General features: G+C 41.0%; 1 protein-coding gene across 1 annotated transcript; it reads right to left on the reverse strand.

Moving 5' to 3' along the window:
- Positions 1-6,494: 6,494 nt before the first annotated feature.
- Positions 6,495-8,783, reverse strand: LOC306776519 (interferon-induced protein with tetratricopeptide repeats 1-like; the record flags this gene model as incomplete). Its single annotated transcript, XM_079267233.1, has 2 exons — positions 6,495-7,803; positions 8,779-8,783. The coding sequence occupies 2 exons, from the start codon at positions 8,781-8,783 to the stop codon at positions 6,495-6,497; spliced, it is 1,314 nt and encodes a 437-aa protein (XP_079123359.1).
- Positions 8,784-16,580: the final 7,797 nt, after the last annotated feature.

Below are 16,580 nucleotides of genomic sequence, written 5' to 3' on the forward strand. Positions count from 1 at the left end.
ATGTTCTTTTTGTATTTTATCATTTAGAATGTTGTAAAACTGTCAACTTGACATTCTGTTCAATTAAATGGACTGTATTGTATTCCTTTGTAATTTAAATTTAGAACTATTTATTTATATCTTGCATTACACTGTAGGTGCACTGTAATTTGGATTCTACCCTGGTTTGTCCTGTTGTATCTTATTTCTTTAAAAAATTATAAATCATATTTGTGTCTTATTTACTGATATATACTGATATATATATATGCTAGGCAACGATTACAATTTTTAATCGCATGATTTTTCTGCGACTAATCTCGATTAATCGCATTGTTATGGCAAAGTTCATTAATGAATTCAAAAGTCGTGTATTGCGCACTTGTGTTTTAAAAGTACTGCTATTGTTACGGGTGTAGGTAGGACCCAGGAGCAGTACGACAAGACCAGGACTGGTATGATTTGAGTTCTTTATTTGAAACGCATGACAGGCAGAATATTCTCTGGAAGAACCAACAACAGGTTTCTCGTGGTCTAGGACAGAAGGGCTGAGTAGGTTACCAGGGCAGAGGCAAGGCGAGGTAGTCCGGGACAGGCAGGGTCGGCAACAGAGAATCAGTCCATGAGTGAGTGCGGGAAAGTTGATAGCTGGGATAGCTGACTTTATGTGAAACGTTCGACTGCTGTGCAACATGAATAAAATGTTGCACGTTTCAGCAAAATGTCTGTCTTCTGTCTTCATGACAGTCAGAGCATGTGAATGCAGCTCCCACTGTGCATCAATATAATGCTGTAACTCCGAGGTGACGATGGTTACTGTTGAGGAGAAAACTCAGGTGAACAGACTCAGGTCGAGGCGTTGAGCTCAATTCAAGCAATAAGGTTTATTTGTAACAGAAGTATCATGTCCAGCAGTTAAACGTGCACGGACCAAGAAGAATGAAAACAAAAAGAGTGCGCACACGGTGTATAGGTTCTCCCTTCTGGAAGCCTATTGGTGGAATACAAAGTAGGAGGCAGATCTGTTTCTAGCTTTCAGACAGCCTCGTTGGAGCACTGGGCATCTCCGCCCACACTGGCTCACGTCGCGGGACCGCCTTCTCTGCGTCATCAGTGCGTGTGCATGTTGATGTAATCAGCATATTGTTATCTTCGGCCGACTTGATAAGCTAGGCGCTAGATATGCTAGGGCGCCTTCTCTCTATCTCTAAGATGGAGCAGGCAGTTGAAACTAGTTCTCTGTAAGACTATGTGACAGTTAACTGGGGCAAAAGCTATCCTTCAGAGCTCTAGTACTTTCCACTTTGTTCAGGCGAGCGCTAGAGTACCCCGCCTGGAGTATTTGACCTTCGTGCACTAGAACTCACATATCCGCGTATAAGCTGTGTTAATGTATATTTTATTTACATTACCCAGCGATGTCCAGTAGTCTCCAGTGAGAGCAACAGCTCGTGCACGTTGTAACGCTGTCGCTTTTGTAGCCCTCACCTTTTCATACAACTCGTGTATTCTTCTTGTGATGGTGCGTCTCGAGGCTCATACGTGCAGTCATTCGCTGCGATTCTAAAGGTGCACCTTGAGAACGTTCCTCAGACCGACATCTTCCATAATACTAGTCGGCCTGCAGTTTGTATCCACTTCTCTGGGGCATTTGTTAGCTTGTCTTGCTTTTGTTTATCTATACTTCTCCCACACGCTGCATCCAACGTAGTCTGCCGAAGCCTCCCTCCACCGCTGCCAGTGAGCAACGGACTTTCAAAATAATAATAAAAAAGAAAATGCGTTAACGCGCGATAAAATAATTGGCTGGTAGTTTTGTGCTCATTCATGACTGTGTGCACAACACCTAACGTTAATTCAGAAATTCATACTTTTGACACAATTAGCCAAAGTGTATCAGCAAAAGCAAAAAACTGTAAGAGGCTTCCGGGTTTCAGCACCCATTGCTCCAGCTGACGGGGCTAATACAGCCAGCAGAACTAAACACACAGCAGGACTGTTAGTTTCCGTCTAATATGAGTGTCATCTTTGTTTGTTCATATATTTATTTTATTGACCCTTTTTTTCTTCAATGATAGTGTCTGTTACATGAGATGTGCGAGTGGAAATGTGTCTGATACACTTACAGTTTAGACGGGATGCAATTTGGGTTTGTATTCATTCAATGAAACATTACAGCAGTAGTCGTTGTGGCACTGGGTGGAGATCTGCACTCTGCTGAATGCACTTTCTTGTTTTTGTTGGCAGTGAGGTGTTGTTGATGTTATATGACGACATTGCCACACCTGCTCTTGTTGAATTGATGCCACTGACTCTGTCTGTCTTTACTTCAATAATAGAACATTGAAAATCACGTTCCCTGATTCATCAAGTGGGTTGGGCCTTGTCTGCCTTGTTCATTTCTAACTCCTCTATTTTCTGTGTCCGGACACCTCATAGTGTATCAACAAAGGAAAAGCAAAGTAGGCTGTGTTTAATTTCAAATCAAGTAAATTGTATTTACATAGTGCAATATCACGAATCACAAATTTATCTCAGGAGGTTTTATGATCTGTAGAGCCATACTAACCTCAGACCCTCCCGATAGGGAACAAATTAAAAGATGGTTAAAATACTCAGGAAGAACAAGTGAGGAGGGATCCCTCTCTCCGGATGGACAGACAAGCGATAGATGTCGTATGTACTGCATAGACCCACATAATACAATTACAGTATAGACAACCATATGACAAAATGATACATAGAATGTAAACATAAGTGAGAAAGATGGATCCAAGATGTCAAGCAACTGGAGCCCGAGCCACACAACTTCCTCTCCAGCATGCAACCTGGAAAGAGCAGGCTACACAAACGTACAGGACTGTCCACTGCTTATGTTCCCAACATTTTGTATGAAAGGTAGGCCAGGCTTACAACTGCACACAGGTTTGTAGATGCCAGAGGTTGGAGAAGTGCTTGACCCATTTGTCACTGTAGATGAAAAATATATCATGACACAGCTTCTTTTGTTGTCAGTTAGCAATTTTCTGAAATAAATGTTCAGATACTTTGCTGAATTAAAACGAGTAATACAACAACCAAAAGTTAAAGCACTTCCTCTATCACAGTGCTCTGTAGTTGTAACTGATTGAAGTGGAGCTAACTTTAACATCTTTATCTATTTATTGGCTGAATTTGTTGGAGATTAAGTAAAGAGTCACTGTTATGGTCATATAAATGTAGTAGTGATAATTGTTTTCTTGTTTTGTGTCATGCGTCAGTGAGCTCATAGTGAAAGGAAAACAAGAGAAAGATTTCCTTGACAACAAACCAATGACGATGTCACTGTGATAGAAATTGTTTCAACATGGATGAAATAGTCTGACATACTGTGTTAAGTCTTTTACTTTTTCATTATCTGTAATGTTGTGGAACGGGCAGCCAAACGTTCAATGACAATTCATTGAGGTGACTGTACTGTTTTATATTGCAAGTTGGGTTTAGAGCTATTTATTCATATCTTGCACTGCACTGTCATTTTTATTTTACTGTTTAATTTAGTTTGTTGCATTTGATCTAATTGTAATCTTATTCAGGTGCTTTCACAAGCCACAGCAAAACAAGTCAGTTGCATTATGATATTGACAAATGATATTGCTTTCTTATAAAAATATATGAATATAGAAGTAAGCACAAATAGATTCATCTTTGAAATATGTGGTTATTTACCTTCTTTTGTGTCAGTAAGTTGTGTCACCAGCCTTACTGCTTCATGAGGTACATGAGGTCTTTGTCTCTTGTATGAGTTTTGTTATCCATTGTTATTTGTCACAGATGGATGGGATGGTCATGCTATATTATGGAAATTGTCATGTAATACGAATCATAGTCAGTGATTCGCAGTTTCAGAAATCTTTGCAAGTTCGACGATCAGGCAGTGGCTCTTTAAAGAAAAAGGAGCTCTTCTGCCACCTTGTGGTCTACAAGTGTGGCTGATGGAAGAGCTATGATGTTATGCTATGATTTGTGTTGTGCTTCTTGTTATGTGTGTTCTTATTGCTTTGGGTTGTGAATTGTTCCTTACGCCGTTAAGCTTTGTGAAATGTTTTGTTTTGCCAAAAATATTGTGATGTAAAATGTGTTTTCTGAAATGTTGTGTTTTACCATCAGCGCAACCATCGGGGCCTTCCCCAACCCAAGAAGAGAGTTCCTGTCTGCAGCCAACTTTTCGCAGAAATTCCTGAAATAGCCCATCAGCTGTTAGCTCTAACTGTATTAGCCCCGTTAGCTGTTAGCCAAACACATGGCAGGACTCTGCTGTGCACCGGCTGCTAACAGATAACAAGCTCTCCTCCTATCGACATGGGACGACGTGCTCCGTTGCGGTCAGTGCTCAGTTCAGTTTGTCATTTGCTTCGCGATAGGTTTACATACCTGTGCCAGCTGATGACTCAAAACATTAGTGAGAACAAGAAGACAACCGACCCACAGGGTCATGGTATTTCACACTAATTGGTTACTCATCTCTGCTTTTTTTTCTATTGAACAAAATAACACAGATTTTGTATTCCGGGGATAGTATATACAACAATAACTAAAGAGCCAGGGTTCATCATATTTATCAAAATGAACATATAAATAAGATACAGATGGTAAGCATTTAGAGAACCTCATTTCCCCATAATATTACGTTTTCAAAGATATGATCGATAACAAATCTGCAAAGGTCTTTGTAGAATTTATTGGTGAGAGAACAATGCAAAAATAGTTTCTGAGCATTCATCACAAAAAAAACTTCTGCTTGTAGTGATTGGCAGGTTAATATTCATGAATATTCTTGAAGGACACTTCCTTAACCTTGTTCACATTTAGGCATTTATGAGTGTGACCCGGAGATACTCAATGCACAAGACCCAGAATAAACTGGAGTCAAAAATAAACCAAAAATATAGATTTTATTGACAATGCATGGAATAAAAGATTTGTCTCTACTCAAATGAGTTTCAATAGAAGGCCTAAATGCAGGTCATAATAAAAGAGGGATGAAGTACATTTTACGAATAGATAAATCAAATGAACAAGTGAACAAGCAAAGAAATAAACAATGTGGCTAAACTGCACCATCAGTGAGGTCACTGTCGAGCCTGAGTTACGGAGGCGGGACTTGTGTTGTTTTGCACCTTTTGCAATCAATTATTGAACCTTGAACCAATAACTTTGTTTGTTGTGAAGTTTCCTCCAATAGAACATTTCCAAATGCAAAATTAGACCTCTGAGCTAAAACTAAATAGTAAATTTAAAAAATAAAGGGGAATAAAATAAAACACGTGGTAATTTTTCAAATCAAATAATGATCAGTAACGTTCTGATGCTCGTGATCATTTGATACAAACTCAAAGTATGTTTGCCTATTAGTGTCACAATTCCTACAAAATGTTTACAAGCTTGGTTGTGATGCATATTTGAGACAATTTAATAGGTTTAAAAGCATTCAACTTAAATGAAAGTAAAAAAAGAAATCAGCTAATTTTTAGATTGCTTATTTTTTACAAAGAGAAATGCTATGCCAGCAGTGGACAGCATCTAATCAGGAAATAAACTAAGACGTGACACTGTGGGTTACATGTAACCACCCTGGTAATGAAGTGTGGCGTCCCCATAAGTGCAGCTAATTGAACTGTGGAGATTACAGCAGCCGCTGCTCCTCTGTGAAAAAGCCAAAAGTGGAGCTCGCTCTAATTCATTTATCTATTGCTGGTAAGTGATCCATAATGATATGTAATAATCTATAGTTAATAATTCATATTTTGTCTTAATAATCTGAATATGCAAAGTAACTAGTAACTGATGTTGTCAAATAAATGTAGTGGAATAAAAAGTAGCGTACACACTGAGTCGTAAAAGGTTTATGTCAACGTCTTACCAAGCGACATTATTTTCTCTCCAATTAATTTATATTATCTTATTCCTGTTTCCATGAGTGATTATGGAAAACAAATGACTCATAGTGTCACTGTATATCCTATTCTATGCCTCATGAAGTAGATCGAGTCAGTCTATACTTAAGAATACACGGATACAGTGTGAATCATCTATTTCATTTTAAAAGAGACCATCATTTACGAAATGACCATGCTGTATTGAAGAAGATTTAAAACTAGCGATTGAGACCATACATTCATGTTTACAATGTTTACTGAGGTAATAAATCAAGAGAGAAGTATCGTCATTTTCTCATAGACTTCCATACAATTTGAAACCAGAGGAGTTGCCCCCTTCTGGTCATTGGAAAGAATGCAAGTTTAAGGCCCTTACGCATTTGCTTCACTCTTCAGAAAAAAAAGTTGCAGCGTGGCTTGAATCAATATACATGCATACAATAATTCATCAAATGAATCTGAACACAATGCAAAAGGAGTCTCGTAGTTATGAACCTATGCAAGGAAGCTTTGAAGGAATCATTAATTACTTTGGATTTAGACCCAATGTTGTTGTTAACATTACAAACATCAAACGCTTCCGCTTTTGTCCAGGCTTTATTGAAGGTTCTTCAGAAACTCATCAATTTCTCTACACATTCGGTTTCTGTTTCTTTCTTTAATCCTCTCCAGAGTATTAATGCTGTTCTTACGATATGAAGATTGTTGCGGTATCGCTGCGGCCTTCATGTGGTATTTTATTGACTTGTAGCTCTTCTTTAGACTGAAATGTACATATTTTGCATAGTAGTTGTAAAGCATCTGTGCCCCTTCGGGATCCAGGTCAGGTCTTTCCAGCAGTTCCTCGTATATCTGGTCCGCTTCAGCTTGGTTATTGGACTCTGCGTATATGTTGGCAAGAGATATTTCTATCGGGAGTGAAGAAAGAGGGTAAAGCGTAATCACTTCCCTATGGAGACTGATTGCTCTGTCGATCATGCTGTGCTCCAGGGGATTGTCCCTCCCCTGGAAGATCCTCTTCTTGTAGCAGAGTGCGGCACATCTCTTCAGATAACGCTCATCTGGATGTCTTTCCAGAACCTCTTCTGCCAAATCAATGGCCTCATCCATAGATACATAGATTCTGTACAGCCTTAGTAATGGTGTGATACCACTGTAGCTGCTGATGGGCTTTCTTAAAACCCTCCTGGCCAACTCACGTGCTCCACTTTCAATGTTCTTCCCTTTCTCAGCACATGCCTCAAAGTACAGAGCAGCGAGGTACAAGTTCTCTGGATCATGTTCCTTGGCAATTTTCATTTTCTCAAAGATGTCAGCCCCCAGCTTTTTGTCACTGTGTCTAAGAGTATTCGCTAACCCTATGACGTGGCTGGTGTGCCACTCCACCATGTCCGGCTGCATCCTGATGGCTCTCTGGAAGTAATCTACAGCCAGCTGCCTTTTGTCTGTGCCGAACTTCATCAGGGTCCAGGCTTTTTCAGCGTAGATCTCCGGATGGAGCTCGTCCTGGGATGGAGATGGGTACTCATTCATCATGGCGTCGACTTTTAACAAGTAAGCCTGACACTCTGCTCGTTCTCCCTTATGGTAATGCAGCCAAGCCAGGTTCCCGTAGTTCACCACCAACCAGGGGCCCTCATCTGAGACGGTGTTTCTCATCTGGCGGAAGGCCTCCGCAGCCCTGCAGAGGAAACGGCAGGCATCATCGGTGAACCCAAGCTGGTAGTGAATATACCCCTGTAGGTTGTAACTGTGACCCAGCCAGCTGTATCCCTCCTCTGTGCCGATGTCCTCCAGCTGGTCCCTGAGACAAACAAGTGTAGTCCTGCTGGGGTGCAGATCCCAGGTGAAGTGGCACTGCAGGGCCTCCAGTTTGGACTCCAGTGTTGTTTGACTCCGTGCCGCACTGATGGGGATTAAAAATGACAAATGTCAAAACACTTGTGCAGTACAGTAAGATCATTTGCTCTGTGGTGTGCTAAGTTAGATAATCACAGCGATAATCCTCATGTTGAGGAAGGAAGGAAGGAACAATGAATGGACAGAAAGGAACGAATGTGTGAGGGAAGGAAACAATGAAGAAACCAATATCAGAAAAATAACAAGGAAAGGAGGGAAAGAAAGACAAAAAAGGTAATGAGTGAAGGAAATAAGGTAGGAAAGGAATAATTTAAGGAAAAGATCAGGTAAGAAGTATCAGAGGGGAGAACAGCTAGGAGAAAACATCTGCCTCTTGGGACTACAGATGAAAAATAGCCTTTTGGCTAACTGGCGCATTTACAGAAATGTTTTTATTTAATGTGCACTGTCCCGTATCAAATAAACCAACAAATAAAAACGAAATAGGAAGAAAAGACAGAAAGACAAGGGAGTAAGGTTACAAGTGAAGAAGGACTTAAAAGGTAAGAAGGAAGGACAAAACAGAATAAGTCCCAATAAATGAATGAAAAGGAAAATAAGGAGTGAATAAAGAAATAATGTATCAGAAGGCAGCAGGAAAATATAGAGGAAAAGACGATGGGTAGCACCGAAGGTGAGAAGGAAAAATAAGGAAAGAACTGAAAAAAGTCCGAAATAAAGAAGGAAGAAAATAATTAAAGAAGGGAAAAGAAGAAATATGGACATAAAGGACAATAAAAACTGAAAAAAGGGATGAAAGTAAGAAAGGTTAATCGGAGAAAGACATGGAGCAAGAAACGAAAGAAATCAAAGGAATAAATAGTGTGAAGAAAATAAACGAGGGAAAGAAGAGACCAGAGCGAAGGAGGAAAATAGAACGTATGGAGGGACAAAATCAAACAAATGACTTTGGATCCATAATGTTCAACATATATTGACAATGCTACTGATGGCAGATTGACATGCAGAAGCAGACGCTCACCTCATCATCCAGCAGTAGTTTGCTAAATATGAGTCTCTGGTGTCTGCTCTTTGCACTATGTACAGTGGTGCTTTAGGTGCGGTGCCATAAAATGACAAATGTTCAACTTCTGGCGTTGTAAATGATGTAATGTTGAGCACTAGATTTGAACTCAGTGGACTTTCAAGTAATAGAAACCTACAGGCACATCTGTCTTACTGAACAAGCAGCACAACGCATGACTCTTCAGAGCTCACATTATCATGTTTTTTCTCTCTTTTACTATATATTCAAGTCTTGGCTATGAAGTTGTAAGAAATTTGAGTAAAAAACTGTAGTTAGTAGATATAATAAAAGTGTTTAATAATTCATAATTAATAATTCATAGTTAGTCATAATCATAAGGGTTTTGAGAATGCATAATTAAGATAAACATAAGCATGAAACTTCTGCCAAGTGCAGAAGTATAACTTTTATTTTGAAGGATTATTATAGAAGGGTTTAAAACGTAACTGACAGTCATTGAATGTGATGATGAACTCAGAGCCAGACAGTAGAATACACTCCTGGAAGTTAGCCAATAGGAATCGGGATAAACGGAGGAGGAGGTGTTTCGAACAAATGTGGGAGGTTTATTTTGAAGACTTTTTCCTCGCTCTCTCTCTCACCTGGATGCTCCCGGACGACAGATGTGTTTTCACCGGAGGAGCCGAGCGAGGTTTTTTGCAAATGGGGTTTTATTGTTTTAATATGTCATAGGAGTGTACACTCCAATGTATAACTGTAATCGTGCTTACATCAGTGGAATTAAATTCCTTATAATTGTAAATCAGTTTCGGTAATGTTTTTAGCGCCGTGTGACTGAAAAGCTATCATTCCACGTGTGCTAGCCTGCTCCATTTTCATTGTGAGGAGATTTTAGCCTTAACAAATTTGGCACCCCAGATGGGACAGTCTTGCCGGCCTCGCTGTGTGTGCTGACGGCGGCATTAGTCAAGCAGACAATCCTGGGCCCACAATATCGGTGGGCAGAGCCGTTTCATGAAATCTGTGAGTTAGTTTCTAGGAATCTTAGAGGTATTTCTGCTTGGCTAAGCGCTGCTAACGGCTAACGCTACGTTGCCGGTGGGTACGTTCCAACGAGGGAGGCCATGTTCCACTGAGGTAAGTACGATTTGCTGTCTGAAGTATGATGAACTTAAGGGATTAGTCAAGAGTATAAGGATCCTAAGAATTAATTAAAGACGGACAGCGCTGTGTAAGTAATTAAATCATCACATTTGTACCAAGCAGTTGATTAGCTAGAGCGGACTAGCTTTGCATCGCTCTGAGATCCTCCGGCTCTGGGGTGCATGGCTGGGTTTGTGCTGACAACTGTTCAAAAGCAGGTATGTAACTTGGCGGACTGAGATTTCGTGGCATTCCGGCTTTGGCTTGCAACCCTTTGCGGGTCTCGTGCATGAATTTTCGGGTCTTGAAAGCGTACGCTGTGTAGCGTAGCTAGGCTAGCGGGAGTTAGCTTCTGAGGCGCAGACTTCAGGAAAGACACACTCGCTTGTTTTGGCTGTGAATGTATAATTAGAGGGTCGTGTGGATGATTCAGAATACGTAGAATAACGGCTTTTGGCGGTGCTAGGCGGACTGGGCGAGTGGGTGACGCTGGAAGTGTATAACTCGTGATCAAACGTAACAATGACCTCGGGTCTGGAGAAGCTAAAAGCCGGTTAACCGGAGGTTTAAGGGAAAAAAAACCGGACAATAAGTCCGATAATACGTGTGACTAGTCTGTGTTTTAGCAGCGTGGAAATACGTTTAAACTGATGAATAAATAAGTCCAATAATACGTGTGACTAGTCTGTGTTTTAGCAGCGTGGAAATACGTTTAAAATGATTGATATTGCATGACCGCGCTGTGGGGAGCTAACGCTAGCTACGTGTAGCTCCGGCGTTGCGGTACGCTGTATGTAAAATAAGTGCTTATAAAATAAAATAACGGCTGGATTGAGAGAGGAGACAGAAGGCGTATGAGTGGAATTAAAGTGTGGGATTTTGGTGATACTTGTGTGTGCGTACGCTGTATTAGAAGCTCCGTTTTTTTCGTTAGCATTGCGGTTAGCATATCTGTACAAAAAAGCCGGTTTCATGACAACTTCCGGTTTGGCGCAGAACAACTTCCGGTTCGGCGCAGACGGCAAGGCAAGTTTATTTATATAGCACATTTCAAAGTGCTTCACATAAAACCATTAAAAGCATCAGAACATAAGGCAAAAGAAAAGGAGATTTAAAAACAATTAAACAGAAGAAGGACTAACTGCAGGTAACCGTAAAGAAGTGTTTAGAATCTGAATTTTCAGAGATTCATTGTCTAAGAGCTGTGAGCTCATATCCTGACCTTAGTTTTAATTAAGCATTATAACTTTAGTCGTTGACTTTGGTTTTAGTTCAGCATTTTAACAAAGATTAATGGTTTCAGTTGTGTTTCTTCAATTCTTGAACTTAATTGTGACTCAGTATTGTGCAGACCAGAGTGTAAGTGCAGTTCAACAGTTTGACTTACATTGGTATTTCTGATTGAATATCTTTGAACACAGTTATTGATTTTTAAAGTTGAATTTAATATTTAATTGATTAATTATTCATTGTTTTTTAATTTCATTTTACTTCCAATTTTAAACCTTTCGAATTCTGATTTGGAACTGGATTGTGATTGTGATTCTGATTTAGATGTTGAGTTTGATTTCGGAATTCCAGCTTCAATTTTGGATTCGAGATTCCTTCACATATCCAGTATTGACTAATTTTGGTACATTTACTATTTTACATAGTTCCTAAGAATCAATTTTGACACGGACGGCGCAACATATTTGAGAGATCGTTGACCTCTCTTACACTACAGACGTATGCTAACATTTACTGCTGAACTTTTGGCAGTTCTGTGTTTGTTTTAGTCAAGGTGCATGGTTGAGTGGGTCCAGATCTGGGAAGTGGAGCAGCGGATCCCAGTTTTGGAGTCAGCGGCCACACGCCATACAGCACAGAGGGTGAGTTGACTTTGATTCAGGTGATGACAAGCATGCACATTTAATACACACATTTGAATACTCCTAGGCTGCATAATGTTTACATTAAAGAAGCAGAGTAAGGAAGTAGGAGCACTGGTAAGAAGACTAAAATGTGAAGTAACAGAAGTAGAACGCATTAGAAAAGATTTGCAACAGCAGATAGAGGAAAGACGAGCAGAAAGTAAAGAAGACGAGGATATAAAGAGAATGCAGCGGCGACTGCTGAAACTGCAAGTAGCAGAGGTCGACAGAGAATTAAATAGAAAAGTTCAGGCCAAGAAACAGATGATAGCAGCAGAAGCCCAGCAGCAACAAAATCCAGCAGTACCAGCCCCCACGGTGGTGTACAATCAGCCCCCACCACGATGCAGAAGTGGTGCATCCAACAGAGGGAGAGGTAACGATAAAGGGGGGCGTGGGGGTCTTGTAAGTAAAGGAGTGTGCTACGTATGTGGGAGAGAAGGTCATTGGGTGAGGGATTGCCCTCATAAAAGAGCAGGCGGATATGGCCAACCAGGAAACAGAGAAAACCCTGACAGGTTTGGTGAGTGCTACGTATGTGGGAGATGGGGCCATTGGGCCCGAGACTGCCCAAGGCAAATGGGAAGAGGAAGACAGCCCAATGCACCACCACAACATGCTCCGTTCCCACCACAACATCAGCAGTACCTACGACCAGGTCCAGCTGGACCTCCTCCCATGAGACATCAACAGATGCCCATGCTGTCACCAGGACCATGGGGGGGTTCAGTGTATAGCCAGCCATGTGATCCCTTACAGCAGAGATATCGAGGTAAAGGGGAGATATGGTAAGGTGTCAAACATTTTTTGTAGATCCACATTTAGAATAGTTTTCAGTAAAGGTGCGACTCACAATTTTTGAGATTTAATAACGTCATGACAAACCACAACTAGACTTGCTAACTCTAGAAATTGAGAAATATACGGGAGCTCTAACTAACATGAGCCGAGTGTTGTTTTCTCAGGTGACAAACGCAGAAGCAGCAGCTGACGAAAGGAAGCAGGCTGATGTGTCACCAGGCAGTCTGGTGTGGATAAGAGTCCATGAGCGCAGGTGGAGTGAACCAAGGTGGACCGGTCCATGGGAGGTAGTATTGGCAACCTCACATGCAGTAAAGGTGAAAGGTAAAACTAGAGCTACTTGACACCACCTCACTCACTGTGCAGCAGCGAAGGTAACGAGTGTGACACTCGCAGAGACAGGAGTGAACATCAGACAGGAAAATTTGAAGCCAAAGACACCTCAAAAGAGGGGTTAGACAGTACTGAAGATGACGTTTCCCCCACAGTTTAAGCGAGGGCGTCCAGTAGGAGACTCTAGGGTCAGTGGGTTATGGAAGTCTGTATTTATTTTATTCCTGAGTTCTTAGTTCTTAGTATGTGAAATTAACCACAGACAGGAACCAGATCACATGCATGACTACATCAGGATTCGACATTTAGCCTCAGTAGCTAATCAAACCGATCTTAGACCACGTAGAGAGGCTTCTCTGACGACACTCACCTATGAAAATGTAACTCTCACTCTTATGTTCAAAGAAGGTACAACATCAACGGTCCAGTTCGACTTCTGTGAAGTAATTTCCAGTCCCAAGTATGAACACGCCTGCGGGTGGATGACCAAAACCGTGTGCATCATAACTGACGAGTGTGGGCCTGCCACACATAAGTATGGGAAGCTGTTATCATATTATGCCTGTGATGTGTACAAAGGGGGTGGGTAGATGTAATCCTTTAAGACTTACCTAAATTGACTGACTGAGGACTTTACGTAATACAGGGAAAGGCTACTGATAGTCCTGCCCCACAAGGGCTCATTAGGATTATTGTTAAGCCTGTAAAAAGACCAGGTTCGACATACGACTGACGCAGAGGATGAGGTAAGGGGTGGAAACTGGAATGGCAGATGGGAATGTATGGTGGGTACAATATACGGCTTCAAGCCAGTAGTACAGATTGTATTGTGTGTTTAGGATCTAGACCCCTAGCAACACCAGTTCCTTCAAGATTCAGACTCCTAAGTCCTGAATTAGTTGTATTTTAACTCTGTTTACTGATGACACTTTGCCCCTCCAACACACTTGTCAGAGGCTACACTGAGATTACCCACCTGTATAATATAATACCCCACCTCTGTTCAAGGTTTCAGAGGGTCCATTTGATTGTATAGCCTCAGATACAGCTATGGGGCCCAATGTAGGCAGTATTATTGAAGCAAATTGTAGCAACAGTCACAACGCTAGCGACTATCTATATAACAGTGTGTTAAGACAGACAGCACCTAGAGCTGATTTATGGTGGTGGTGTGGAGGAAGAACCATACATCCAATCCTGCCTAAAGATTGGACAGGTGCGTTGATGCAACTTGTATTGTCATTCTATATCCTGCCTGTCACTGATGCAACTTATGGAGAACTCATCTCTCCACGCCCACATGCTAACAGAAGATCCAAAAGAGATGCCGGCGGCCCGAAGGGAGCTTTTGATGACCAAGTGTACATAAGATGTCATAAGACTGCCAAGGGGGGTGTCTAATGACTTTCAAGCCAGAAATCAAATAGCAGCAGATTTAGAATCTGTTTTCTCTCAGAGGGTGATGATTAATAAAAATGTCGATTGGATCAACTACATTTACTATAACCAACAGCGTTTAGTAAACTTCACCAGTGACGCCATATCAGGACTGCATGCACAGCTGGCGAAGACTAGTTTAATGACCTTGCAGAACAGAATGGCATTAGATATGATTTAGCAGAGAAAAGTGGCGTGTGCCAGATGTTTGGGTCTGCGTGCTGCACTTTCATTCCAAATAACACAGCTCCTGATGGATCGGTGACCAGGGCTCTGGAGGGACTGACAGCACTCAGCCAAGAGCTAGCAGACAACTCTGGTGTCACGAATCCATTCACCGACTGGTTGGGAAGTATGCTTAGCCAGTGAAAACATACATTTTTGGCAATCGTAATTATTCTGTGTGCTGTCATCATAGACCGCCTAGTTGTCTGTGGATGGGGGTTCCCGTGCATCCGTGGACCTCTACAGGGGTTTATTGTTTCACCGATGAGCCAGACACCAGTCCAGGCAACCAGTTATGTGACGAGGATGAGGACGAATTGGAGCTTCTGATGGCCACAGTCTAGATGAGGCCACCAGAGGGACTTCACGAGCGGTTCCTGACCATCCTCTCGGAGATCCTGAAGGACCTGATAGAGGCCCAGATGGACTTCTAACACATCCGGTGAGATATTGGAAATTTGGGAAATAGACTGATTGTTCTGGATGAGTAATTTGAGATTTTATCTTTGTTTAATGGATTATAATGGGATTTTAGGGTGTAAAGATTAAGAAATGTAATTTTGACAGGTGTAAAAGAACAGTCAAGGCTTCTCAGTATGTGTTCTCTAGCCTACAGGCTGTATCCTGATCCTGCCAGCCCCAAGACATGGAAGGCAGTGATTTTCAACGCAGTCGATCTTTTCCTTTGTTACGGATTCTATCTTTCCCTTTTTAAATTTTCCTTTTTGTCTTCCTTTTACGGACTCAATTTTTCCCTTTTTTACGGATTAAATTTTCCTTTTTCGTCTTCCTTCTACGGACTCAATTTTGAAACGAACTGAACAGAAATACTTGAAATGATATCTGTGTGCATGAATTGTTTGCCTCTGTTTAGATAGATAGGAAGCCTCTCCCTGGATTGAGTAGGGGGGAGGTCTCCAGGGACATTTGAAAAACTAACTACATTCGAGTAGCTAACTCACAGTGAACTGTGAGTTAGGGGGGAATTGTAAGAAATTTGAGTAAAAAACTGTAGTTAGTAGATATAATAAAAGTGTTTAATAATTCATAATTAATAATTCATAGTTAGTCATAATCATAAGGGTTTTGAGAATGCATAATTAAGATAAACATAAGCATGAAACTTCTGCCAAGTGCAGAAGTATAACTTTTATTTTGAAGGATTATTATAGAAGGGTTTAAAACGTAACTGACAGTCATTGAATGTGATGATGAACTCAGAGCCAGACAGTAGAATACACTCCTGGAAGTTAGCCAATAGGAATCGGGATAAACGGAGGAGGAGGTGTTTCGAACAAATGTGGGAGGTTTATTTTGAAGACTTTTTCCTCGCTCTCTCTCTCACCTGGATGCTCCCGGACGACAGATGTGTTTTCACCGGAGGAGCCGAGCGAGGTTTTTTGCAAATGGGGTTTTATTGTTTTAATATGTCATAGGAGTGTACACTCCAATGTATAACTGTAATCGTGCTTACATCAGTGGAATTAAATTCCTTATAATTGTAAATCAGTTTCGGTAATGTTTTTAGCGCCGTGTGACTGAAAAGCTATCATTCCACGTGTGCTAGCCTGCTCCATTTTCATTGTGAGGAGATTTTAGCCTTAACAAAGTCCAGATTCAAGACTGACAAATTCCAAGTCAATTCCCTAAACTTTATTTTTTAAGTCTTTAACAAGCTGGGGGCAGCTGTGGCCCTTGTGCGACACACTGATCCCCAATGCTTGGATGCTTAGGGTGGGTTAAATGCAGTCAAAGTCAAATTTCCTGTTTGTAATTTCATGTATTCAAATATAAAAAAATGAAATGAAGTTAAAGGTGTTTTTAAGTTTTCCATTCACCAACTTCAATCCAGAAGGACAATTGCTTTAATACAATTACATAAATATGGAAGCTGATCAGCTGTGTGTGTGTGTGTGTGTATTCTCTTTACACACAGTGCATAGT

Source organism: Melanostigma gelatinosum (genome assembly GCF_949748355.1).
Source record: "Melanostigma gelatinosum genome assembly, chromosome: 4".
NCBI classification, from domain to species: Eukaryota; Metazoa; Chordata; class Actinopteri; order Perciformes; family Zoarcidae; genus Melanostigma; species Melanostigma gelatinosum.